This window comes from Bactrocera dorsalis, chromosome 5 (genome assembly GCF_023373825.1).
Source record: "Bactrocera dorsalis isolate Fly_Bdor chromosome 5, ASM2337382v1, whole genome shotgun sequence".
In the NCBI taxonomy this organism is placed as follows: Eukaryota; Metazoa; Arthropoda; class Insecta; order Diptera; family Tephritidae; genus Bactrocera; species Bactrocera dorsalis.
In genome coordinates, this window is record NC_064307.1 from 21,552,215 (window position 1) to 21,579,318 (window position 27,104).

The following is a 27,104-nucleotide window of genomic DNA, read 5'->3' on the forward strand; positions in this document are numbered from 1 at the left end:
TGAACTTCAGGAGGACAAGCGTATACTAAACACTAATGATGAGAATACCTTCAGAATTTTTTTTTTTACATTTTTTAACTTTTAAGCAAATAATACTTTATTTCTTAACATTACACTTCATTAACAATTAAATTAATTCCTCATCATTCCGCTCTACAGTTATCTACTTTACGTATTATAGCTTTCGATAATCTGTACGATACTAACGTACGAGCCAATGATGCCACCGAATATGCCAAACGCAATTAAAAATATATTTTTCATCAATTTCAGCTTCCAAACGCCATATCCCAGGCCATATTGTACACATATCTGCAGCAAGGCAGGGAAAATCAAACCCAGTATAGATAGACAAAATGAGCCGACAAGTGATAGGAAGAGCGATAAATCCGGTATTGCCACAGCAAAACAAACTACGAGAGAATAAATAGATAATAAATTTAATTATAGGCAATTAACTGTAATTTTATTATTATAGCTGAAGGTTATAAAATACTCAACACGAATATAAATGAACTTAGAATAGTGATTGCTTTATAATTACTTACACGTCAGCAGAACAATGCCGCCCCTTATCAGAAGCTCGTAAAGCACATGCTTGGAGGTATCTTTTGAACGCTTCGAAAGATATTTATTCCAAATGATATCGGCCGTAACGTAACCCTGTAATGCATACGTAATCCACGTGGTGATGGCGAAGATAATTTTCGCGACCTGAGCTAAACTGAGATGAGAGAGTAATGAAGAGTAATTAAATACTTAATAACAAGAAATTATGAGCAAAATATATAAATAGAAAAAACTGAAATTTATATAAAAGCATACAAGTTTGCCTCTCTCACTTCACAAACATCAAGAGCTTGAGAATTTATCAGAAAAATTAGCTAACGAACTTGATAAATTCAATCATAATTCTTAGCTGATCTTTAGGGGTGTGGTCATTGCATTTATATGGCCAAATCGACTCAGATTAATTCGGAAAAATTTGTTATTTTCTGTTCTGTTATGCTGGTCAGACATCCACATTTTATGAAAATTGAAATGAAGTCTAACCTAAAGTCAGATGGGTTGTCATCGTTATAGAAACATGACTTCGGTTAATTTCTTGGCTCACCGAGTCTTAATAATAAATTTGAGCTATTTCAAGGGTCAAACTCTCTTGCTCAAAAATTTAACCAAGTACTTACAAATCTTACGCCATTTAAGAAAAAACGGAGCTTTTTTATCCATAAACCAAATCCACTTTAGTTTAAACCAAGAAAAAAAGTACGCGATTTGTAATAGTTATAAAACACGATCAAATCCCGTAGTTTAGTGAATGATCTCGATTGACCTTTATAATGTTTACAATCATAAAAAGGGGCCCAACTTCACGGTTTGTATTCAACCCCGCAAGAGATGTTAAACCCTCGAAGGTATGACTACCACTATGAGAATATGTTAGCCAACGGCCTGATATCCTTAGTACTACAAAGATTCAAGGCGGACACTCCGTATGAGAGGAGAAACTCAACCAAAAATCTAGAGAGGCATCGAGTATATACATTGTAACAAAAAAGTAACCGAAAATTGTAAATCAAACACAAACTATTTAGTTATTCATCAATATTTATTTTGTCACAGTCCCACCAAATATAATAAACTTATGTCAACGATTTTCCCGTCCCCGAAACACTTTTCAATAGCACTTTTGTGATTGGGCTGGCCTTCAGCTCCTTTAGCAAATTTTTTATTATCTCTTCCAACGATTGAAAATGGGTTCCTCGGAGAGTGTGTGGAACAGAAAAAAATCACAGGGTGCCACATCTGGTGAATACGGTAGTTGATCGATGGTATTCATTGCATTTTTGGCTTTAAATTCGGTCACAGTCGTGGCTCGATACGATGGCGCATTATCATCGTGTAAAATCCGTGAGTTGTTCTTCCACAGTTCCGGGCCTTTTCGACAGATGTTCTCATGCAAACGCCTCAATACGGCACAATATAAAGCCTTATTGATTGTCTATCCCTCCGCAACAAATTCATTATGCACCAAACCACGAATATCGAAAAAATAAACAATGAGCATCTCCTTCAGTGGCTTGTGGTGGATTCTTGATTTCGGCTCGTTTTTACCCTCCATTCCGAGGATTTTTGACTTATTTGCAAGTCATTCACATGTCTCATCGGCAGTTGTAACGTTCTCCATGAATATGGAATCGGAATTCGCATAACTAATCATGTCCAAAGAGACCTGTTTACGATATTCTTTTTGAAGAAAATCCGGCTTTATCGGGGCGAGTAGAGGAAGAACGTGTATCGTACCCAAAATATCCTCCAAAATCATTTTCAAGCACTCTTCACTTCACTTTTTTAATATTTTCATTTGAAGAGGTCGAAGCACGTTCAGAACGAGACATGTCTTCAACGATCTCTCGACCCTCCTTGATAGAACTGAGAGCCCCTAAGCCATTTCCAACATTTACAACGATTCCTCATAAATTTTAGACGAATTCTTTATTCGATATTTTTATCTATTGTAAAAGTCGCAACGCGCTACTGAGATGTGCTGACTTAAGCAGCTGCTGTAAACAAACCGGTTGACAGATCACGCTCAGATTTGGCATAATTAAGAATATTTTTTGACATATCATTTACCTGGGGTATTTTCGGGTACTTTTTTGTCACAATGTATGTATATATCTCTATATTTAGTTACAAATGCGAAATAATTAGAACTTTCGGCAGTCTCCTCCTCGTATTTAAAAAAGATAAGACTAGCCATCAAAACCTCGTCGAAACTTCGGGTCAGCATGACCCAAAGTCAATGTCGGTGGGCTAAATAATACATCAAGAACTATGTAGATAGGGTTTCACTATTTGCTGCTAGCTACAAGATCATTTTCATTCCTTTCGGAAAGATTTTGACTTTGGGTTTACTTTCAAAGTGGACCATCTTCTGAGTTGTATCTTTTGTTTCTATTCTTTCTATTTAAGGTTTTATAAAATTTGATATCAAATATTAACTTACATTGCCTTCTGTGGTATGTTTAGTGTCACACTACCCAAAGCATCGTCACCGTACTCCCAGTAACCGAAGAATCCCAGAAGAATATACAAACTGAGCACAATTGCCATGCCAACATTCAATACACCGAAAGGCTTAATATAAGACTTGGGTTTCTCCATTTTCTCTTCAATAGCGAGAATCTAGTAAAGCAAAATGTATAAAAAACACAAACAAAAACAATAAAAATTATTAATACTTAAATACACGAATAATCTCATCAAAACTATCATAGTATATGTAACTCACCACACCGACGGCTTCAATGGCGAACAGCACGGTGCCAAAGAAAATTGGTAAACGGGAAACAACCTGAAACGGTTGGCGTGTGCTAATCGGCGGCAACGTGGCGAAAATATAATAAAGCACAATGCCAAAACCTGTATCAATAAGCACATTAACAGTTATATATGTATGTACATAACTACACAATTGTATTGCAGCGCCACACTCACCTACGAAGAGCAGTAGATTGGCAAACGTTGAGAAAGGCGCCAAAGTTTTCAGTGTTCTAATGCTGTAGAGCAGAAATAACGGTATTAAAATGAAGCACATATGCAGCCGCACATCCAAAACCACCAAATACTCATCGACAATCTGCTTGATACTCTCCGCTATGAATACCACATACACACAACAGATGCCAAAGTGATAGAAAGCGAGAAAACCGTCAACGAGTGGACTACAATTGAATATCGCATAATACATATCATTTATATAAGATATTCTGTAGCTTAGGTTATAGTAATTTAAAAAAAAAAATATTAAATAAAATGGAGTGTGTTGATAGTTGTTCGAATTTCTGAAGATATCTTCAAGCTGAGCTGATATCTATTATAGGACTAATAATTAATTATCGTTTAGTGGACCTAATTTCGACGCCATCGTCAGGATACTGATCGACAGATATTCACGATACACCATCTTCAGGAGAAGACTCAAGGAAAACAGATTAACCCTCAAGAAAAACATATCTTCTTGTCAATCTAAAAGCTGCTTTCGATAGCATAAAAAGAGAAAATTCTAGGCAGTAATGTATGAATTTGAAGTCCCTACCTAATATAGGGAAGTTTAAAACAGTGCGCCAGTTGTTCTCCCTTTTCGCTGTTTGGCGTCAATTGGAGATTCCAAGTGTAGTGTCTTTCCAACGGAGTGGAGGTCTTCCTCTGCTTCCTCCGGCAGGTATTGCGTCAAATATTCTCAGAGTGGGAGTGTTTTCATCCATTCGGACGGCATACTTAGCCATCATAGTCGCTGTCACTTAATTCGCTGAACTACCATATGTTTGTCAAAGTCGTCTTATATTGCATTTCTTGCAGCGGTAATCGCCGTTGCCAAAGCGGAAGGGATCATAAATCTTCTATCAAAAATTCGTAACGTCGACTCAACAGATGTTGTCATCGTCCACGCCTCTGCACCTCCTCCCTACAAAACTCATACTTCTATTCAAAATGACGTTGAATGCTGCCATCAGTTCCGTCAGAATAGGGACGGACCTCTCCGAACAGTTTAACACCAAACGAGATTTCATACAATGGGATCGCTTATTGAGCAATTTCTTTAATCGAATGAAGATTGAGAAAAAAATCCGCACTACAGACTTTAACCATACTGGCACTAACTTTATTAAGGGTCATTAGTTATTGGGCCGCGCCGACGTTATCGACATAGCCGGCCGCAGCAACAACGTCTTGTGTAGAGCATTCTCAAAAAGAAGAAAAACACCGAAGCAGGTGATGATGATGAGGAGAAGACGATATACCTCTTGGCATCAAACAAAAGACCTTAGCAATTTGGTGGTAGCAAAATACTTCGCCTCTCTAAGATCCAATATAAATACTAACAGCGACTCAGCCGAGAAATCCATTAGAGAATAATTCTTGCGTACAGGTGCTGTTGCCTCTGTTGCCTCTGTTGCAAAACCAACCCAAGCTCTATAAGTCATACCACTCGTCCTGCCGTTTCCATAGGATTTTTGGTCTTTAGCCTCTTTATCAGGTGTATTAATCAATATACTGTCGTCAAGTGAAGATATTCTTCAGTGGAATCAAAATGTGAAATTCGACTAGGAAAGCGTCGAGAAAACGCTATAAGAGCTTCACTGCAGGAATAATTTTGATAAATTCTTTATGCGATGAGAACAAAGTCGTCTCTAAAGTTGGCGTCACTTCGTATCTCTTAACGCAATTTTGTTTAGACTTTTGACATTAAAGATATACTTCCAATAAGAATTCACTCTTAGAAAAGTTGAAGTCCTAGGCTTACACTATATAAGCTATAAACTTCCCGATTTTTTGTACATTTTGTTATATTCCTCAAAACACTATAAAAGCATACATACATACGTTGCTATTGGTAAGACACATTTGAAAATAGGTGGGCCCTCATGCAAACCAATCGTCATTGCCTCGGAGAACGTTAGGTATGGCACACGTTTACGCTTGCACAGCTCGTACATGGAGTTTATCTGTGGGAATGAAAATACAAGTGAATATTGAAAAAGAATAGCTAAAAAAAAAATTCTAGTTTTCAGTTAAATTTCTCGATTTTTTTTTTATAAAAATGAACGTACTTTTCAAACGTGAAACCCTTACTTACCAATATGTGTAGGCAATGTACAGCAATGCAACCAATGATTAGCGTCAGTACAGGTCCAGTGATGTAGCCGGCATTTGCGAAGGCACTCGGCATTGCTAAAACACCCGATCCTATTGAGGCTTTCAGGAAATGTGCAAATGTTTGCAAAGTTCTATAAATTTTTCATTTCCTTTATTTTTTAAATGCTTGGCCTAGAAATACTATATACTGAAAACACTTACGTGGTGGGATTTTGTACATTGCGATGTAGATGCGGATCATAATCATCATCAGAACTAACTACACTGTGTCCATTTGTATCCTTCGTGTTGGATTGGCCATTCTGGTGGGTGTCTGTTTCTGCACTATTTTGAAAAATCATTTTTTTAATGAAAAATGCAAGGTAGTGAGACTCAATAGTCATTTAGAAAATAATTTGAAACTTCCAAAAACTCTATTTTAGTTAAGCTCAAGTGTTAGAAAAACGAAATTTGAACCGCCACCCTTTACTTTTTTAAGCAAGGGTATAAAAACAGTAGAAGAAGTGAGGAGCGAGGAAAGCTCTCTGTGTGCCATTCACTTGGGAGTGGTCAGAAACAATTCTTTTACATATGGCTCAAGCAGCTCACGACTTCCGCTCCTAGACCAAGTATCCTCTTGGTAGCCAGAGAAAGTCAATCCAAAGGCGAGCTAAAATGAGAAGGCGAACCATCTCTCCCAAAGATTGTGCGCTGGGTTTAGGACCCATTACTTTAAAAACGCTCCCAATGAAAGAGAAACAACAGATGAGATATCCGAGGCTGTTGTGTCCTTTTACGGCTGGCGCGATACTGTTAACTCGGCTATAACCCTGTAGCGGTGTCTACGGCAGTAAAGACGAATTTGGTATGCGCATGAAATAATTTTATTGACTGCTTGGAAAAAGTGAGGACCATCCACAACGACTATTTTTTGCTCTCAGAGCTCAAAAGAATGCTCACTGGGAAAAAATTTACATCAAATGAAGAGGTGATCGTCGAAACTGAGGCCTATTATAAACCAAAGCACAAATCCTACAACAAAAATAGTATCGAAAAGTTCGAGGATCAGTGTATCAACTTTGAAGTGAACTATGTTGCATAAAAAAACGAATTTTGTCAAAAATATTTTATACTTTAATAGGCCGGGGACTTTTCAATTGACCGGTTACATTATTGCTCGTCTCAAGTGCCATAATAAATGTTTTATGTTGTGCGGCTTATAAAATACTTGTCAACTCCAAAAAAATGTGTTTGTGCTTTTAAAATTTTAAAATTTATACTTATAATTCCAAAAGCCTATAATTCGACAATATTAACATAGTTGCGATATATTGAGATTACTTATTATACTTATTATTTGAAGAGGTTGGCTTCCAAAGCATAAGTTGTGTTCGATTCGCGCAAATATTTCCAATTCGGTACGATTTTGTTTACTTCTTTTTGACTTTATTACCTGCTTTATACCAGTTGGATTTCGAAAGTAAAGTGAATCGATTCCTAGATCCTTAAGTGTCGAAAAAATACCTTTTAAACGAGAGAAAAACTTTCTTTGGGTGAAATTCGCAGACATCCACTTATTTTCCGGCAAAGTCGGTTCAGACTCTAGTTGAATGTGTATAAAATAGCTTCGTATCTGATGCTGTACAGAGCCGAAGCAATTTATTATGTTCGAAGACGATATTATTAATTAGAATTTTTATTAGGAATTTGAATAATTATTTTAAAAATAGAACACGTTCCTGTCTTTTAACAACTTGTAAAACCCGACTTTTCAATATTTTTTCTGGTCATAATTTTTGTAACTTTTTTAAGAGCTCCCAAAATTTCTTAACCAAAAAGTAATTAAGAACGTGTCGATATTTATTTCATAAATTGTAAATATAATTTTTGTTCCTCTTTGAGGATTTTCATAGTTCAATAAAAACTTTCATAACTTTTTGGTCTTTTATACTACTTAAAAGATTATTGCCACTTGTGAATTTAAAAAAATTGATAAAATTTTGTTTTTGCATATACATTGCGATTTGAATTCTAATTTAAATTCCTCGGGTAAATGATATTTCAAAAAACTGTATTTCCTAAGTTGGTAGGACTGTCCTTAATTACTATGCCAAATATGAGCGCGATCTGCGTTACATGGATAAAAATATCGAACAAAGAATGTGTCTCAAAATTTGTATTTATAACCAAACTTCGTGTCCGGAATCGTTGCGAATGTTGGAGAATGCTTACGATGATTCAGTTTTATCTAAAACACAAGCCTTCAAGTCGTATGAAGCCTTCAAAGACGTTCGTGAGATCGTTAAAGACATGCCTCTTTCTGGACTACCTTCGACCTCTTCAACTGATGAAAATATTAAAAAAAAGTGAAGGATTTAGTGCTTGACAATCTCGTACGAGTCCGAATCATTTTGGTGGATATTTTGGGTATGAAACGAAAGTGAATCGTTCTTGCTCGACTCCTCCCGATAAAGCTGAATTTTTTTAAAGAGTAGCGCAAACATGTACGATTGGACGTACTTGAACGTGCGAATTCCGATATTCCATATTCATGGAGAGCATTATAACTGCCATGAGACAAAGATTTATAAGTTTGACATGCAAACAAGTCAATAGTCTTCAGAATAGAGGGTAAAAAAGAACCGAAATCAAAAAAACAACGCCAGAGTGCTCAAAAATCAAGATGATGCTCATTGTTTTTTTGATATTCGTAGTTTGGTGCATCATGAATTTGTTTCGGCGAGACAGACGGTCAATAAGAAGTTATATTTGGCCGTGTTTGAGGCCTTTGCTTGAGGACATCTATCGAAAATGGCCGGAATTGTGGAAGAACCGAAAAATTTCTCCTAGAGACTAAAGACTGAAGGAAAAAATTATTGTCAAAAATTTCAATTTTTTTAATTTTTTTCGCAAAAAAAATTTAAATTTTTTAGTAATTTTTTTCGCTAAAAAATAATGATTTTTTTCAAACTGCCATTTTATTAAAAATGCACATTTTTACTGGTAACAATAACATTTTTTATAGCTTTCTTATTGGGCCTTGTTTTCGGAGAATTCCTCCTACTAAACGGCTGAATCGATCGACTGGAAATTTTCGCACGAGTTTCTTGGATACATTTTTCAAGTAACTATTGAAGAAAAAAAATTTATAAAAATTTTGATTTTTTAATTTTGTTTTGTAAATTTTTTCGCACCACCATTTTATTAGAAATTCTAATTTTTACTGCCAATATGTGTTTTGGATTTGAACTTTTTTATAATACCGATAATATACATATATAGATAGATATATATATTGGATATAATACCGGATATAATATATACAAAATGCTGAAATGTATTACTTAATATTTACTATATGGTATATACCATATTTTCCTTTCCAAAATTTCGAAAACGTCGAAATTATTCAACTCACTTCATTTTCAAAGAGAAACTCTTATATACCGATGCAATCAACTTTTCCACTATTGCATAACCGTATTGACGAAAAGCGTATGGCAAAACTTCTTTGTAACAGTCTATGAAACTTTAAAAGCTTTTGGTTTTACTTTTTATAAAATTATTTAATTTATTTAAAATCGTTTCAAAGATTTTAAAATAGCTTTATTTATATACACAATTTCAACGCCACTTTCTCATGTCTCGCAAAACGAACTCAATGATGTAACATATGTATATCCTTAGTGACACTGATTCAGTCCAAAATTTAAGTAGTTCCAGCCAAACGCTGGATGCCGTTAAACCCGTCACTTAATACTGAAACGTAAAGCTTCTCTGATTGTAAATTATAGTTGCGATTGATGTCAATGTAAGCAATTACAATATGCATTTCTGAAATATGGGATCTAATCTGCGACGATAGTTCTTCCCATATTTAACTAGATAACTTATATTATTGCCACCATAAACTACATATGACAGACAGTGTAGATTGCATTCAATTTTGTGATATTTAAGCAGTAGTAGATACTTACTACGATTTCTAGTGCTTGTGATAAGAAGACTCTTTCGGTTATCTCGCTCAGTGCGCTTAGAAGCGCTTATGCATTTGAGGCTTTTACCTTTGAGTGCATTTCTTTAACTGACGCGCAATTTTCAGCGCTTTGCTTGGAATCTTTTCTGAAGTATCTAGGTATCAGCATGCGTAAATTCACGTGTAGGTACTTTAATTTTTAATTAGTAAGCTGTAGAAGTTTTGAGTACAACTCAACTCTTATATATATAGTTTTGAGTAAAGTTGTACTCAAAACTCTTTCTATATTTGTATTTATATATTTATATATATGTATATATATATATATATGTTTTAGTGTCGGAACTAAATTTCCTTATGGGCTGTACAATAGCTGTATATATAATGTATGCATTGTATTTCATTGACTCATGACACAACTATCATTACCTTAGAGATCTTTGGAACCTTTCAAAAAACTCTCCTTTGAAATCTGAATGTAAAGAACGTTTCCGTGATCTCATTTTTCTCTTTACTGGCGCAGACTCCGGTTACGTGGTTATGGCCGAGTTAACAACAGCGCGCCAGTCGTTTCTTCTTTCTCTTTTTGGCGCCAATTCGAGATACCAAGGGCAGCCAGGTCCTCCTCCACCTGATCTCTTCAAAGGAGTGGAGGTCTTCCTCTTCCTCTGGTTCCACTGACAGGTACTGAATTAAAAATCTTCAAAGCCGGAACTTTCTCTTCATATTTCCATCGACTACGGTACTAACCGTTGCCAATGCGCAGAGGACCATAAATTTTCCACAGATCTTTTCTCTCGAACACTTCTAAGGCCGACTCATCATATGTTGTCATTGTTCATGCCTCCGCACAAAATAGCAGGGCGAGAATGATGAGTGACTTGCAGAGCTTGATCTTTGTTCATCGAAAGCGGACTTTACTTTTCAATTGCCTTTTGATTCCAAAGTAGCACCGGTTGGCAAAAGTGATTCTGCGTTTGGCTAATATTGTTGTTGGTTTTGATTTTGGTTCCAATATAGGCGAAAATATCTACGACTTCTAAGTTATGACTGTCAAAAGCGACCTGCGAGCCAAGTCGCGAATGGGATGTCTGTTTATTTGATGACAGGAGATATTTTTCTAAGGAAAAAGGGCAAATTAATACAAAAGCAGAAAGTAGGATAACCGCCTTCGAGGTATGTTTAGCAGTTCAGATTTTCTAATAGAAAATGATGAAGTTCAGAAATCTTAAACAAACTCTCCCTAAATTTGAAAGGAAAATATAAGATCTTTGGTGAGGCTGGAAGTTAGCCTTATTTAATGGGAAACAAGAATAGATGTTAACTTCGGACCTTAAAACCTTCAGGTCTTTATCTTGATTCTGATGGACAGTTTGTATGGCAGTTATATGCTATAGTAGTTTGAACTGAACACTTTCTTCGCAGACTGTACCGTTGTCTTGTCCTTGCTGTATTTATATAGCATAGATATTGTATATATCTCAAGAACCGAGGGACTAGTTTGCGATTATACAGCAGACGGACCGACAGATGAGCATGGCTAAATCGACTCTACTCATCATTGTGATCATTTACATATGTATGTATGTACTATATATACTTTATAGGATCTCAGACATTTCCTTCATGTGTAACTATAAATGCGGCAACTATTGGAGGTAAAGGAATGATTCGATTTTGTGGCAAATCAGTAGCTGTATTGGATAAGTAAGTCAATATGATAGTTTTGAGTGCAAGAAGCTACAAAAAAGTTAATGTCCTCTTTATTTATAACGGTTAATTTTCATTTTCAATGAAGCCTAGTAAACTAGATGATTTCCTCTTTTTTAATATTAAGTCATCCAAACAAACGGTTTTTGCCAAGTAATACGAGTAGGTCAGTATCGTTATAATGTTTGCGGAAAAAAAGTGTAAAATAATGGTGACTTGCCAGTTATTCGTTATTGATTTCGAGTCACAAACTTTTAATATTTGTTAATGATAGAGGAAAAGCGCACCTCTGTGACTCAGAGCGATTTCAACAAACAAATACTCGATTTTGATAATGATTTCATAATATACAAACGAAAAGCGCCATTCAAATTTAGGTGTCGTCTAATCTTATCTTTCTGGTCTATCGAAACAGCTGATAACAGATATGAGAAGACCGTTTATTTTGCACAAATTTTACTCAAATCGGGACTAGTTATCATTATCATTAAACATTTTTGGCAGCAACATTGTTAACGTATTAACGTAGTTAGACCTTTGAAGAGTCTACAACGTCATCTGATTAAGAATCACCATTCAGAGAAAATCTGATAATATAATTTCTATAGCAAATAGATATGTAGTTTCAAAAGTCCCGAGGTTTCTTGAATTGTACAAAATGTTTAGGTCACCCAAAAGAAACAGCGACGCCAGAAATTTCCATTAAAAGAATGTACTATATGTCAATTTTAACCTAACCTTGAAAGAGATATATAAAAGTGATACCATTTCAAGATGCTTCAGTGCACTACGAATCGCTTCAATGACGTCAGAAATTTATTTTCACCACTTTATTTGATTATCTCCACTGAAAAACGAATTTCGTTGGAGAAAATTTCTAATCCAGCTAGAGTTGAAGTCTCTGTAATAACCGATTAACATGGATTATTCTAGAAAACCGCTTCTTTCGCTTAAATATACATATGTATATATTTAAAAAAATTGGTAGTCTTTAAACGAACCGGTCTATTAGACTCTTCTATAGAAAAATCAAAGCTTGATTGATATTTGATCAATTCGGGTTAGGCTCCGTCCAACCTCCGACTTGATTGATATTTGGTCAATTTGGGTTAGACTGTTGATATAAAAACCAACGACAGTGTTGAATTTATAATTGGAGGATTATCTATCTTAGTATCGACGTTATCAAGGTCGGTAAAATCTGCTGAAAAGGCACGTCACCGATAGTAATAAATACCACAGTTGTCGCGCCTCAGACAGGGATTCGCTGGAATCAGTTTATAAAATTTCTGGTTCAAGATATCTTGGAAACCGCGCCGATGATCAGCCTGGTTGGTGGCCCTCAAATTTTTCCGGAAAACGGGGAGCGCTTTCAACAAATGATAAAAAAGCCAGTACCGAGACAAGAGCTAAACTTGACTAGTTTTATCTCTGTAACTACACCTAAGCCTTGCTCCGAAATGGCAACAAAATCTGCGGCAGCCGAAACAATGCCGAGTAACCAAAGTCTAGCTACAAATCAGGACGGAAAAGGTGATGCCAAAAGGAAGGTTGCTGGTCGTTCATATGCCATAAAATTACTTACCATTAAGGTCAATTATCCAGGTATGCGAAGAAGCATCATACTACTTACAAAAGACCAAGAAACCATGGATTGTGCGAAAACGGTGTCCAAATCAACTCTTATTGTTCCGAAGAACCTAAATCGACTTACGCAACTTGCCACAAATACATCTTTATCAATACCGTTACATGAATTGTACGCCTTCACTTACCAGCTAGGTACCAGCAAATATTTTTAGAAGGTGAAAAGCTCTCGATTAGTTCAACCTGTACCGTTAGCTGTATCAAACTCTAAAAAAAATCTTTGAGTTTAATATATTTCTTTTATAAAAAAATTCAAAATAATGCTCGGGATCCCGAAACACTATCGAAATAACGCAACAAACATTTCCAGTACTGCGAAAGTAAATGTACAGTGGCTAGTATTTACAGCAATTAAATATACATACATATGTATTATGTAAACACACAAACACATACATGTATCTATAGATTACGAATATGTACATACATATACATATGTTTATAATATTATTAAGCGGTGAGTGATAAATTGGTTTGATGGGAGAGCTTATTAAATAGACCAGTCGAAAAGCGAACTCCACCACAGTAACGCAGCGGCAGTACAGTTCCTCAGTAGCGAACGGGAATTCGGTGATATCAGACACGTACATATCCGCATACATTTGTTTATATTTATAAACTTTTTTCTACAATTTACGCTTTTAAACAAATGCAGAAAGAGTAGCTTTCCAAAGATAGAAAATAACAATGTCGCTTGGGTAAAGCCAAAGAGAAGATTGCGGCGCCGCTCAGTCAGTCTGCTGCTCCACACGCCGCAGTATCGTGTGTTATTTGTGCGCAAAATTAATTCTAAAGAAATCAGATATATATTATAAATATATGTATATATATAACTGGTATATAACTGGTATATATCTGATACATATCTGATATATATGTGCGTGTGTGCTTGCAAAATGTAAATTAATTATGCAGAATTGTTGTGTGTTTTTTTCTTATATAAAAAATATATACTTGTATATAATATATGAGTAAAATATATTCTTAGCTTATCAGACAAAAATATGAGCCATTTATTCGAGTTAAATTATACAAATAGTTACTTGTATTGTACAATTAACAGGTGAAACGGTGAAGAGGCACGGCCTGTGGTGACGATATCAAAAATCTAAAAAAATAATCAACACGCAAAAACGAAAACAAAAAACTTAAAAGCGATAAGACGGTGAAAATGGTCTACTCCATACAGGTAAAATGGCATGTTGAGACGTGTCTACCTACAGGCATTTATTTATACAATTTGCTTAAAATAAATTATACATAGCAAACATCGGCACAAGACATCAAACGACCTGTGAGACATACGGCTGCTATTGGAAACCCCCGCATTTAAAACTGAACATTTTAACCAAATTTTAAAAGTCATAAAAAGAAATACTCACAAAAAACGCTATGATTCAAATAGTGGAGACAAGGTTATTAAAAGAAGACGCTGAATTTTAAAAGTCTGAGAACCGGTTTCTCGCTAAACGCTTAGCGGTTAGCTCATGCGAAACCAATTAAATATTTGTATAGAGAGCAGTTTTTAGGCCGGCAGATGCTTCGCCAAGCTGTTTCTAAAATAAATAGTGAGCATTATTTTGTTAGGTTAGAAATGAAGAGACTCAATGCAAACAGCTGATGTGAAAGAGATGTCATGTCATGTCAGAAATACGTTGTGAGCTTTAACCCTAGTTAGCGTAGGACAAACGCTGTTTGACTAAGCTTTTTTCTGCCTATACTAAACTTTTTTCCGACAAGATCTGTAACTTAAAGATTGTAGCAACTATTTCCTTCATACTTACTTGAACCTAAGAGCCTCAGATTGGCAGTAACTTGCTCGAACCACATGGCTAAAGCGACTTTGATGAAGTTCTATAGATCATTTTGAGTTTTTCTAGAAAACGCAGTAGAGAATAGAGCCCTGTGTAGATTTCTGAGTTCATTTTCGTTGTAATAAAGCGAATTGGCGTTGCTACAAACTACGTAAAAGCTGTCCAAGCCATTACAGTTCCTACTCCGAAATACTGCTGCAAACGAACTACGACATGTTTGCTTAGATCGTGTCACTAGCAGCTGTCCGGGTCGTCCAAATTACATTCTTTTTCATCCAAAAGAATAACATTCCGCCATTTATCACTCCAAGACATGCATTTTCGGGCAAGTTTCGACCGCTTTGTCTTATGAACATCAGCCAGCCTCGGTTTGGACTAAAGTTTTGTACACTTTATTGTGGGTATGGGGCTTAAAACTCATGCGAATTGGCTGAGTGAGACGAGAAGATCTAATTTGTGCTTAATTTGTCGTTAAGATAGCATATTCTAAGTAATTTCGTAACGAATTTGTTCACTTTGGCACCATGGGAGCTTAGTGTTTTCTCCAGTTGGCACTTTAGCGCCATAGTTTTGACACTTTTTCAAAAAATTCCGTTAGACTCTTAATTCTACAGATATGTAGGTTGGAGGAATTTTCGTTTTCCAAAATTCCCTTGTGCGGAATTAGTAAGCCTTGTTGCTATATCAATAATTAAAATACAATAAAAATTTTCCATACCCATATTTATGGTAAATAACATAAAATATTAAAATTTCAGACAAAAATTCCCTATTTTTTAAAAATGTGCCACTGCCCATAAACGAAGGTCGCAACCAAAATGGTTGTATATTCCTCTTATTGCTTACCACAATAAGAAATGTTCCGCTATCACAAACATTTGTGGTGTCTCATATTTCTCAAACAATATTCAAAACTCCAAAAAATTTTAAAAAATTATCAGCGCCTAGTTACTAAAGCGAGTACAAACCGTGTTTCTTTCTACCACTGGTTAAGTACATAAGTACGCATTTGTTTTTCTCTGATATACACTTTATGTGTGATATCTGTCGAATGATTACGACAACAAATGAAACATTCTTATCTAGAAATGAATTATAGATATTTTACGTCGGAACTTTTGCATTAAATGTGCTCATAACTATTTGAACACTTCGGTGACCATTGAGTATGTACGAGTATGTATATGAAAACATATCTCAGAATAAATTTGGTTGTTGCTTACCTTTCAAACCCATAATATCTATCAATATTGTACAGTATAGCTCACTAAGCGCTGCATCGAATTCCAGATACGCTAGTTCAAAAAGTTAAGACGGCCATTGCTGATAGGCTAGCGGTAATAGGAAAACATTGGTGAAACGATACATTAGCGAACACCACCAAATGGTTTGAGAAATTCCGGTATGAAAGACAGAACTCCCCCTTAGCAGATAATTCCTCCCGGGTCCGGAGTTCTCAGAGGGCTGGTGCAAATATTTTTTCTCGCACAATTCAAGTAGTGAGCTTTCTTTTGTTATGCTAGAAATGAAGAGGTTCAATCCAAACAGCTGATGCTGAAGAGAAGCTTTCTTATGTCAGAAATAACAGTGTTACTAAATTTTTTGGAAAGGTCTTGAACATAGGGATAGTAGAAACTATTTCTATGCTTGCTTGAGCCTAAGAGCCTCAGACTGTTAGACCACATGCTTAAAGCGACTATTGATGGAGTTCTAAACATCATTTTCAACAATTCGAGAACAAACAGTGGAGATTAGTTGGAAGAAGTGTCTATTTTGGGCACAAAAAATTTCGAGTTATCTTAGCGATCTTTATTGGCGAAAATTCTTAAGTACTATACATACATATGTATACATTTTATTTGGCAGACTTCTTCCAACATAAGCCGTGACTAAATTAAAAGGAAACTTCAGTGAATTTTTATACGGAAACTGCACTCCGACAATTCATCGATCAAAGCAGCGTTTAGTTGTAAAGTAGATTTTAGGACTCTTCAGCTATACATGACCTGATCTACCAAATCAAGGATACCTCAGAAATTAAAAACAGCGCAATCTATACATCCCTTTCATTGATCAATTTAACTCTCTCATTCGTTGATTCATCGCTTTGAAGAACATACTTAAACTGATTTAAATAAAACTTCAAAATTTCATCGATCGGAAACCTTTCCAGATTATACTGTTGCTTTGAAGAATAATCCGTGGTAAATTTTGTGGAAATATCTCGTCGAATTATAATAATTACCACAGGATAACTTGTTTTTGTGGTCTGATATCGGTGGTTCCGACAAATGTGCAGCATCTTGGAGAAGAAATGTCGTCTGCAAATTTTCAAATTGATATGAAACACTAAGCGTTGGCTAAATGATGGTATTGAACTCAATGTAGTCTTCTGATCATGCAAATACTCTTCCTTCATTTTTCTACGCAAACTTAGCACACAAGCAATGCCCGAGCATCTTTCAGGATTTATAAACAGTTTTTTTTTGCGACAGAAACTCATTCGATGCTTAAAAATTCGCTTCCGAGATAATTTAAATGTAAAAGAACCTTACCACACCATATACCCAGAATAATCGACGGCCTTCTGCCCTAATATCAATATTTCATAGTTACATGTAATCAAGTTATTATAAAAGTTCTTAAGAGAGCTAGAGCTGATATATGGATGTACGTATGTTCCACTCCTCATTTTTGTTGTTCTCTGAGATAAAAGCCTTGTATGATATTTGTCGAATGATGATTACAACACCAAATCAAACATTCTTATTCAATAAATTAAAAAGGTACTTATCTATTAAATTTATTTATAACTAACTATTCACCTTGATGAATGCTAAGTATAAGAAAACATACTTGTATCTCGTAATAACATTTGTTTGTCGTTTACCTGTAAAACTCGTAATTTCGATTGATAGCTATACTATAGCTCATTAAGCGTTACGTCGAATTCCAGATATGCTAGGCATGATAGGCTAGCGATAATCGGAAAACATTGTTAAAGCGATACATTAGCGAACGCCAATAAATGGTTTCAATTTTCGACATAAAGACTCTCTTTGTGGATGTTTATTTTGGTTTTTGATACTATAAAGACATAATACGAGGTTGGAATGAACATAGAGATCTTCAAATTAGCATAATTAAGCCATCATAGAGCTTCATTTTCAACTCAGTTCAGATTTCACCAATCTTCAGTGAAGGCAAGTGCTATCGCCTCGCGTCCGTCTAGTGGCGGCACACGCCCCGCGGAATGGGGCTGACAGATGGAGAAGACTGCAGGAAATGTCTAAAGCAAGGCATCAGGGAAACAATGGACCATCTCTTGTGTACTTGTCCCGCATGGGCAAGACCACGCTTTAAGCATCTGGGGTCCGCACGTTATTATACACTGTCTATACATATAAATTCATGTCAAGCGTAGGCATCCTAAAGGAAGACTACTTTTCTTGAACTTAGAAACTGAACTCCATCTGCTATCGCAAAGGACCAAAACTGGCCTGTGCGTGGCTTATTGGCCTACCAGTTTTACCTAACCTAAGCCAACTCCTCGCGCATAATTTTTCAATGACCCTGAGTTCTCTGCGGGCCGGTACTCAGTAACAATGTTTCGCAGATTTTTTTCTTCAACAACTGACTACAATCAACCCCTTGCGTGGTTTGATGACCTTGTCGATCTAAATATGTATACGAAAATAATTCTGCTTTAATACTTCCACTGACTTATAACTTATCTCTGTATATTATTTATAGAACTCGGAGACGGGTGAACTCCATTACATCCACCGTGATTTGTCCAATGTAAGGCAACAAGTTTTGGATTTGGAAACTGGTGAGCCCTTAAACGAAACGAAAGTAAAGGTGCGCTATGTCAAGCATAATAATTTTCAAATACCAAAGGAGTTTCTTTGTGACCCTAACGAAAAAGAAACGGAGGGGCAGAACTTCTGCAATGCCGGCAGCCCACCAGCAGCCACCACACCGATGGATGGTGAAGGAGAAGCCCCTCGGCTTTATAAAAAAGAGGATTTCATCAAAATGGACGGTGTGAAGAATGTATGTTAAATTTAACAGCAATACATTATGACAAAAAAGTACCCGGAAATTGTAAATAAAACGCAAAATATTTTATTTTTTTTATCAATGTTTATTTTGTCGTCTTCGAAATAATCCCCACCAGATGTAATACACTTTTGGCTACGATTTTTCCACTTCTCGAAACACCTTTCATAAGCACTTTTTGGGATGGCCTTCGGCTCGTTCAGCGTATCCGGTTTTATCTTTTCGATCGATGTTCCTGTCAACTTAGCAAAATATATTTTTTTGAAATATCATTCTCCCGGAGAATTTAGTTACAATTTCTGGTTGCTTTTTTGTCACAATGTAAGAGTAAAACAAAAAATAAAATAAATATTAAAGCACACACACTCCTCCACAGGATATCATTTTGGGCTATCACAAGCAGACTTATCAATTATTTCTTATACCGACCTTGTTTTGCTGCTCCCTAGGCTTGTTCTTCATAATGCTACTGAGCGAGATAATTCTACATTGTTGGGCGCACAAGAGAAACTCATTGAACATTAGTAAAATATATTATTTTCGCAGTCCCCTACATTTGCTGACGTCACAATTTTGTACGGTCTGTCGCAGGGAAAACGAAATGAAAAAGATCGAAATTTTCCTAGCGTTGAACAAACAGGTGTTGCAAGCGGCTCGACAATCGAAAACTCTCAAAGATATGAGCAAAGTTATAAGCTAAAATGTAAATTCACTTCGCATTACGTTGCAATTAGATGTTGCAAGTGAAATGCTTTCCGAAAGTCGTTGAAATCTTAAGTTTACTTAACGGCATACTGAAATCAAAATTTGCGTTAAGTGGTTCAAATTACACCACATAATTGTCTTACAAAACGAGTAGTACATATTGATTAGAGATATCAATACTCTTTGAGAGCTAAATGCTTTCTGAAAGCAATTGACTTGCCACATCGCAATATATTTGTATTATTTATATTAAATTTTAATAAATAAATTGACAATTTCAGATGAGCTAATGCATCATAGCGCATTAAATATAATTGTAATAAAAAAAAAATAATAAAAAAAAAAACAAGTAAGGAAGGCTAAGTTCGGGTGCAACCGAACATTTTATACTCTTGCAACTTGCAAGAATCAAAGCCAGGGAAATACCTTAGGAGCAGTTCAAATGCAAACACACGGTCAGAAGATTTATATATATAAAGATATACTCTACAAATATAACTCATAAACTGACTGACATATTCGGCATAAGCCTTGTTAGAAAAACGAAAATCATTATACATACGTAGTTTATGGGAGTCGAGGTAGTATGGACCGGATTTTATTTATTTCAGCCAATACCACATTTTATTAACTTGTAACATATGTAGCAAAAAATGTTCGCTGAGACTCAATAAAGTACCGCACATACCATCAACAATCATATGAAGTATAGTCAGCCGGATGTTCGAAAATCCTGTTATTAGTTATATAGTGGCTAGATCAAGTTTTCGCTCAATTGTATCTACTTTAGGCACAAAGATACACTGTTACGAATATGAGCAAAACACGTTCTACAATTTTCATTGAGATTACACGAATATTTGGCGTTATATCCAGTATAAAGTCACCTGTCAGTTCGAAAATCTTTATATGAGGTACATATGTATATGGATGCTCAGGGAAGTATTGATCCGATCCAACCAATTTTTCATACACAGAGTGAATAGTGTCAAGAAAGAATTCTCACATAATTTCAATTACATATCCTATACATTAACCAATATTTTCGGTAAAAGATCAACTATAGGTACCAGGGTCCACGTATTTGGTGCCAAGGGTCTTTAACGGTTTTGTTTTGCTTTGAGCAATTTTTGGTCCAATTTTCACATGCCGGCTCCTTAAAGCCTTTTCTTATCATTTCGGAGGTGAAATTTTATAATTCTGTTGTATTTGATTAATGAGTTATCGCGCTTTTAGTAGTTTTTAACAGTACCGCTATATGGGAGTGCCCGGTGTTATCCTTTGATTTCATCCATTTTCATACTGTTGGTAGAAGTTCTTATAAGATTTGTACTCAGAAAATTTGGTTGTTGTAGCTTAAGTGGTTTAGGAGATATGTAACTTAAACTTATTAGAGGGCTAGACCACGCCCACTTTTCCAAAATTTTTTCCCACTGGTGCTACTGCGATCCCCTGAGCCAAATTACAGTTTTGTATCTTAATTTAGTGCTTAGTTATGGCACTTTATAGGTTTCCGGTTAATGTCGTCTTGAAAAGGTGGCAGTGGCCCGATTACGCCCATCTACGAACTCGAAATTTTTTTGTACTAAAGAACCCTCATACCGAGTTTCATCAAAGTACAGCTTACACGGACGGACGGACAGACAAACAGTCCCCCGGTTTTCAACTTTTATATACCTATACATAACTCTACATATATCTATCTCTCCCTGTAGCAGCAGGTTGCAAGAGTTTAAAAATCAGCTTTGAAACCAGACCAACCTGCCAAATCAACGGCAAAGCAGAATGGTCATGAAGAGCAACTCGCAAGACAGCCGGTTCTACGATATCGGAATTGTTTGTATCGGTAAAACAAATATCCATTACGAGGGTAATACACTATATTTGGTAGAATCAAAGGGGCGAGCTGTATTATGAGCTTTTAAAACCGGGTGATAACATTAATTGGACACGCTACCGACAACAAATCATCAAATCAAATTGAAGCAAATGCCTTAAAAAGCGCCCGGAATTTGCAACTAGACACGAGGCAATAAAATTCCATTATGACAATACTCGACCTCATGTTACAAAACCGGTTGAAAACTATTTGGAAAGCATCGGCTGGGAAGTTTCATCTCAACGCCTTATAGCCCACACCTTGCCATTTCCGAGCACCAATTTTTCCAGTCGATATCCCACGAATATAGAGGCTGGCGCGTCGCTACGGTACCGTTTTTGACCAATCACGAACAAACATCAAAGGGTGAGCTTTTAACAAACGAAAATCGCCAAGCTCAGAAAAAGCACGTCTAACCTTTTAACCTTCTGCTAAGGACAAAGTACCATAAACAATGAATACAGCTGAAAATCTATTGCAATTTGAGGCATTTATATGAACATAATACGAAAATTTGACAATTAGATTTTCTAACCCCCGAAATTTTATTTTTAAAATTCCTAACGGGATTTTTGATATTATCACATATTTCTTCGAATAGCTTACATTGCGAATGGTGGTAAAAAAATATATTTTCGTTTTATTTAACATCGTGTAAAATACCAAATACAATATACTTAGTACAATAAATGCAGACGTATCACTTTTAAGTTTACTCATTTTGACAAAGCAACAGTTCTTTGACTTAATAGAACTCTTACAAAAATATTCAATTATTTTACAAATACACGACAACAATTGAACGGTCAGGAAGGCACACAGTAATCACTAATTTTCATCAATTTGAGCCATCTTTTTAAGATCGGGCGAAACTTCGAATTGCGCGCCTGTGCAAGATCTCAGGTCCTCCACCGAGTAACCGTCAGCAATTTCAGTCAAAGTCAAGCCAACGCCTTTTTCTACAGTGAAAACGGCCTAAAAAAAATAAATTATAAAATTATAACGGTTTTTATATAGTGGAAGTGGGCATAATTCAAGAATGATAGAGATAGAGACCACGCCATTGCAATAATTTTAATTATCATTAGTGATAACACTAGCTTCGGTTTAGGCTGTGACAGTTATGATCAAAAATTAAAAAAAAAATGCACTGGTGACGTCATAGGCTATATTTTACAATTTACAGGCCATTTGAAAGTATTTTGTTGTTGCTTTTTGCATCCTATAGTCTATGACGTCACCTCCATTTGAATGGCGCAATCCTGTTTTCTATCATTATTGCACAAAATTAATATAAAATCAAATTTTTTTGTAACCAACCTTCTCCGAAATAATCAGATCAACTATGCCTTGACCCGTTAAAGGTAATGTGCATCTGTCCAAAATTTTCGGTGAACCATCCTTGGCGTTATGCTCCATTGTGATAATGACTTTGGTGCCCGGAGCAGCTACCAAATCCATAGCGCCACCCATGCCCTTCACAAGCTTGCCCTGTTGGCGAATATGACAATTTTTATAACATATATCCATTTTTTTTTTTTCTTTCTTAACTACTCACGGGTATCATCCAATTGGCCAAATCACCGGTTGCCGACACTTCCATCGCACCGAGTATGGTTATGTCGACATGACCGCCACGAATCATGGCAAAACTGTCATCGGAACCGAAATACGACGCACCAGGCACAACGGTAACACTCTCCTTGCCAGCATTAATTAGATCGGGATCGACTTGTTCTTTGGTTGGGAACGGTCCCAAACCTAATATACCATTTTCGGATTGCAACATGACATTCATGCCTTTTGGTATATAATTTGACGACAACACTGGCATGCCTATGCCCAAATTGACATACATGCCATCGCGGAACTCCAAAGCTACACGCTTAGCAATGCGTTCGCGTAACTCCTGTCCCGGACTCGATTTTGCAGATTCACCATCATCACGCAAACGCAGACGTTCCACACGCTTGTTATAGTTGTTACCCTTAACAATACGATCCACATATATGCCGGGAATATGTACCTCAGCGGGATTTAGTGCACCAACTGGTACAATGTCTTCAACCTCAACAATGGTGACCTTAGCCGCGCGGCTCATCGGTGCATTGAAATTACGTGCGGACTTGTTGAACACTAAAATCATAAACAAAATATTAAATATATACTTTAATATATTTTATTTTTATTTTTTATTTTATTAATAATTATAAGCATGTACTCACTTAAATTGCCATATGGATCAGCTTTGTGCGCCTTTATAATCGCGTAATCGCCGAAAATGGATTCTTCCAGCACATAGTCTTTGCCATTAAAGGTCTGCACGGGTTTGGGTTTACTAGCAATCGCAATCTTTCCATCCTTTCCATACTTGATGGGCGCACCACCTTTTTGTACGAGCGTACCGTAACCGGTGGGTGTGAAAAATGCCGGAATACCTGCGAAAAACTCGTAATAAATTTTCATATTAAAAATATTTATTTCAACCCATGTTCACCTACCCGCGCCACCGGCTCTGATTTTTTCGGCAATTGTGCCTTGTGGTGTCAAGTCAATGGCTAAATCACCAGCGAGGTATTGCCGCACCAGTTCTTTATTTTCACCCACATAAGAAGCTATCATTTTACTGATTTGCTTGTTCTTAATAAGTATACCGATGCCAAAATCTTCGACGCCTATATAAAGAGAAATTTGCAGTTATCAGTTTGAACAGCCACTGCAGCAAATTTGAAGACACTTCAAGCATACAACAACAGTTGTTTGCAAATCGGTACAAACCTCCATTATTTGAAACTGCAGTTATATCCTTAACACCCTTTTCCCGCAAAGCATCAATCAACTTCTCAGGTATGCCACATACACCGAATCCACCGAATAAAAGTTTGGAGCCATTTGGTATATCCGCAACGGCCGCAGCAGCACTTTCGAAGATTTTATGTGTCTTAACTTTGGTGGAGTAGCAGGCAATGAGCTGAAACCATGAGAAAAAATATTTCTAAGATATCAACTTATAAATCAAACGCTTAAGATTAAATCCAAGAAGATAACATTATAAAAAAGATTATTATAGCTTCGTTATCTAATAACAACTTTAAAAGTTGATTTGATAGGATTTAAGAAGTGTAATTTATTTTAACGGGTGATCCAAGTAGATATGCTCTAGGAACCTAGGAGCTTCAATAGATCATTCCTGATTCCGTTGACTGTAAAGCAGACCCTAACTACCTGCCAGTGAATGGCATCTTTGGAGTGAAAACACCATCCATAGCAAAAGAAGAGCTTGTAGTTGCAGAACCTGGATAAACGTTACGACAACAACTCGTTTATCTATACTCTTCAGTCAAGATTACAAACATCTCTACTCAATTATAAAAAATATTATAAATAATTATAAAATATAATCAGACTACCTAAAGCTAGCTAAACAAACACGCCAAGTATTTTGAAACAGGAAATTCTAATTTCTAATGCTGCATTACAAGTTTAAAGTAATGGTTACAAATATTGCGTGCAGCTAACACCTGACGTACTCGTAATTACGAAAATTCTATAGTTTATTATCATAAGTGTGGGTTGTTTATTGAGATATTTATATTTATACAACTTTAAGTGCGGAAAAATATTCGTTCCTATCAATAAATATCTGCTGGCTGCAAAGTGGTCCGTACATATGCATGTATGTATGTAACTGTAACGCATTATAATTTATTAATAGATTGGGATATTTACGTAAAAAACGGCAAATGCATTTCTCCTACGCAGGTCTTGTGACGTGCTGGGTAATAGGATGCTCATAAATAGTTCAGATTAATTAGATGATTTATATACATATGTATGTATTTACATACATATGTATGAATTATGTACGTATGTATGTATGAATTATGTCCCTCTATCCGTCGGGTATGCGCGAACTACTCCCACAGATTTTTAAGATCGCACCTGATATTTAGCTTTGGATCTTTTTCCCCCAAAAATCTGCTTGTTTACCGGTATCGCCAATATCGGACCACTGTAGCCGTCATATACATATGTAAATATATTAATTTGATAAGATATTACTTTTCTATTCAATGGCGCAACCTCCTTTGAAATTGTTAAGATCAGACCACTATAGCATATATGTACATACATACATACATAGCTGTCATACAAACTGGCCAATCTTTCCTGGAATTTTTTGTATTTGTGAAGGGTATTAAAGTTTCGGTGTAACGGAAGTTAACGTTTTTTCTTGTTTCATGTTCCTTAACGCACAAGATAATATGATGTTTACCTATCCACTTAGATTATATAACCCAAAACGAAATTCTACTGATAATTTGAGTGCTAATTTATATGCAAATTATATGCCGCTATGGCCATAGACTGTTGACAGAAAGGTATTTCTTTTTAGTAAATACACGATTTTATTTTTTAATTAAATATGATAGAAATAGAACATATATGTACATACATACATATACTAACTCAAGCGTTAGCAATCGTTTTTGTTCATATGCATACATATGCATATAAGTACATCAATTCATATCAATATGAATTGTATGAAAATATTTCATATAAATACAATAATTTTATATTGGCGCTTTAATTTCTCTTAAAAACAGCGCTTTTACAAAAGACGGTCGCATAAACAAAAATAACTACATAGATCGCTGCAAAAACAACAACCAGATTGCCCCCATCGAATTAAGAGAGTGAGAGCAGCATACAAATGCCCACAAACATCCATATTGGATGTTATCAAAATTTGATCGTACATATCACAACTTTATGACCAAATATTAAAAAAAAATACATGGATTTTAGTATAAACTGACAACTAAGTATTTATAAATTGAAACCTTCACGGGTTTATAATAAAAAACCAATAAACTACTGTAAAGGAAACTACCTGATGATCAAGAAGTACGCATAGAGCTTCAGCTGATTTTTGCACTTCACGGCGAAAAGTTCACATTGTTTTGACATTAGCAGCTTATAAATTTGGCATACGCACAATTCTAATACATAATACACAAATTTATTTCACACATTTAAAATAATTTGTTTGACTATTTACAACTAATTTTTTTGACAAAAAACACCGGCTGTTGCCAAAATACTTACCTTTATTGCAGTTTGGCTATAAATGTTGTTGTTTGACAACACTTTTTGCATCTGTTTCACCAACATTTTTTTAATACTTAACTAAGAAGTTTCAAACAGGTGAATACCTTACTAATCAGTCGTATGTGCTAAACAAGACTATCCTAGCGTGGCAAAAGTGCTAAATAAATGTTCTGCACAGAATGATAGTTTGTTAGTTTATTGCATAAAAGCTCCAAATTTGAGGAGCTTAATTATCAAAAATTAGTGAAGTGAGCAAATTAGTTGTTTGAAAGATAACAAGCGATTCATTTTGAGAATTTCGATAAATTTTAATTAATGTGTAATAAGTTATTTTTAATAGACTGCTCGGTTGAGAGACTTGTTAATACACATATATAATTCCAATCAATAATATAAAATCTGCAACTAACTACTTCTTTGGGTATTGTTGCACTGTTATACTAAAATTGTTCTTCTTGGCATGAAATATGAGGAAACCGTACTCAGGTATTCGAAACGATAAAAAAAAGCATGCGCCATATTTCGGCAGAACACTATCTAATTGATTTTCTAT

At 35.7% G+C, this 27,104-nt stretch overlaps 3 protein-coding genes across 11 annotated transcripts; 1 reads left to right on the plus strand and 2 right to left on the minus strand.

Moving 5' to 3' along the window:
* Positions 1 to 62: 62 nt before the first annotated feature.
* On the minus strand, positions 63 to 9,560 carry LOC105230072 (proton-coupled amino acid transporter-like protein CG1139). The gene is made up of 9 exons (XM_049457415.1): positions 9,062 to 9,560; positions 5,866 to 5,988; positions 5,645 to 5,795; positions 5,392 to 5,513; positions 3,502 to 3,728; positions 3,296 to 3,426; positions 3,011 to 3,189; positions 549 to 724; positions 63 to 413 (listed from the first exon to the last, which is right to left on the minus strand). Exons 1-9 carry the CDS (start codon positions 9,064 to 9,066, stop codon positions 169 to 171), a joined length of 1,359 nt encoding a protein of 452 aa, XP_049313372.1. The 5' UTR covers positions 9,067 to 9,560; the 3' UTR covers positions 63 to 168.
* A 3,867-nt stretch (positions 9,561 to 13,427) lies between these two features.
* Positions 13,428 to 19,847, plus strand: LOC105230073 (uncharacterized). 9 transcript variants are annotated; one of them, XM_011210652.4, is made up of 5 exons: positions 13,514 to 13,874; positions 14,040 to 14,165; positions 18,544 to 18,846; positions 19,229 to 19,343; positions 19,399 to 19,560. In XM_011210652.4, exons 2-5 carry the CDS (start codon positions 14,148 to 14,150, stop codon positions 19,413 to 19,415), a joined length of 453 nt encoding a protein of 150 aa, XP_011208954.2. In that variant the 5' UTR covers positions 13,514 to 13,874; positions 14,040 to 14,147; the 3' UTR covers positions 19,416 to 19,560. The 9 variants fall into 9 exon arrangements, with proteins under 9 accessions (XP_011208951.2, XP_011208954.2, XP_011208952.2 ...); XM_011210649.3 differs by having other exon boundaries at positions 13,428 to 13,560; positions 19,229 to 19,847; XM_011210650.4 differs by having other exon boundaries at positions 13,514 to 13,853; positions 19,229 to 19,847.
* A 2,203-nt stretch (positions 19,848 to 22,050) lies between these two features.
* LOC105230074 (succinyl-CoA:3-ketoacid-coenzyme A transferase, mitochondrial) lies at positions 22,051 to 26,738 on the minus strand. The gene is made up of 7 exons (XM_011210653.4): positions 26,549 to 26,738; positions 24,215 to 24,407; positions 23,938 to 24,111; positions 23,662 to 23,874; positions 22,995 to 23,572; positions 22,757 to 22,927; positions 22,051 to 22,411 (listed from the first exon to the last, which is right to left on the minus strand). The coding sequence occupies exons 1-7, from the start codon at positions 26,612 to 26,614 to the stop codon at positions 22,265 to 22,267; spliced, it is 1,542 nt and encodes a 513-aa protein (XP_011208955.1). The 5' UTR covers positions 26,615 to 26,738; the 3' UTR covers positions 22,051 to 22,264.
* Between the last annotated feature and the right edge of the window lie 366 nt (positions 26,739 to 27,104).

What these genes read in the sequence shown, in the direction of transcription:
- LOC105230072 (XM_049457415.1), bottom strand. An exon ending in CAATCTACTGCTCTTCGTAG is followed by an intron (nt 3,427 to 3,501) that starts GTGAGTGTGGCG and finishes TTATTGATACAG; the next exon opens with GTTTTGGCATTGTGCTTTAT. An exon ending in CCATTGAAGCCGTCGGTGTG is followed by an intron (nt 3,190 to 3,295) that starts GTGAGTTACATA and finishes TTGCTTTACTAG; the next exon opens with ATTCTCGCTATTGAAGAGAA.
- LOC105230073 (XM_011210649.3), top strand. An exon ending in AAATGGACGGTGTGAAGAAT is followed by an intron (nt 18,847 to 19,228) that starts GTATGTTAAATT and finishes ACTCCTCCACAG; the next exon opens with GATATCATTTTGGGCTATCA.
- LOC105230074 (XM_011210653.4), bottom strand. Translation starts at nt 26,614, where the DNA reads ATGTTGGTGAAACAGATGCAAAAAGTGTTGTCAAACAACAACATTTAT. An exon ending in TGCAGTTTCAAATAATGGAG is followed by an intron (nt 24,112 to 24,214) that starts GTTTGTACCGAT and finishes CTCTTTATATAG; the next exon opens with GCGTCGAAGATTTTGGCATC. An exon ending in TGATCCATATGGCAATTTAA is followed by an intron (nt 23,573 to 23,661) that starts GTGAGTACATGC and finishes TTATGATTTTAG; the next exon opens with TGTTCAACAAGTCCGCACGT.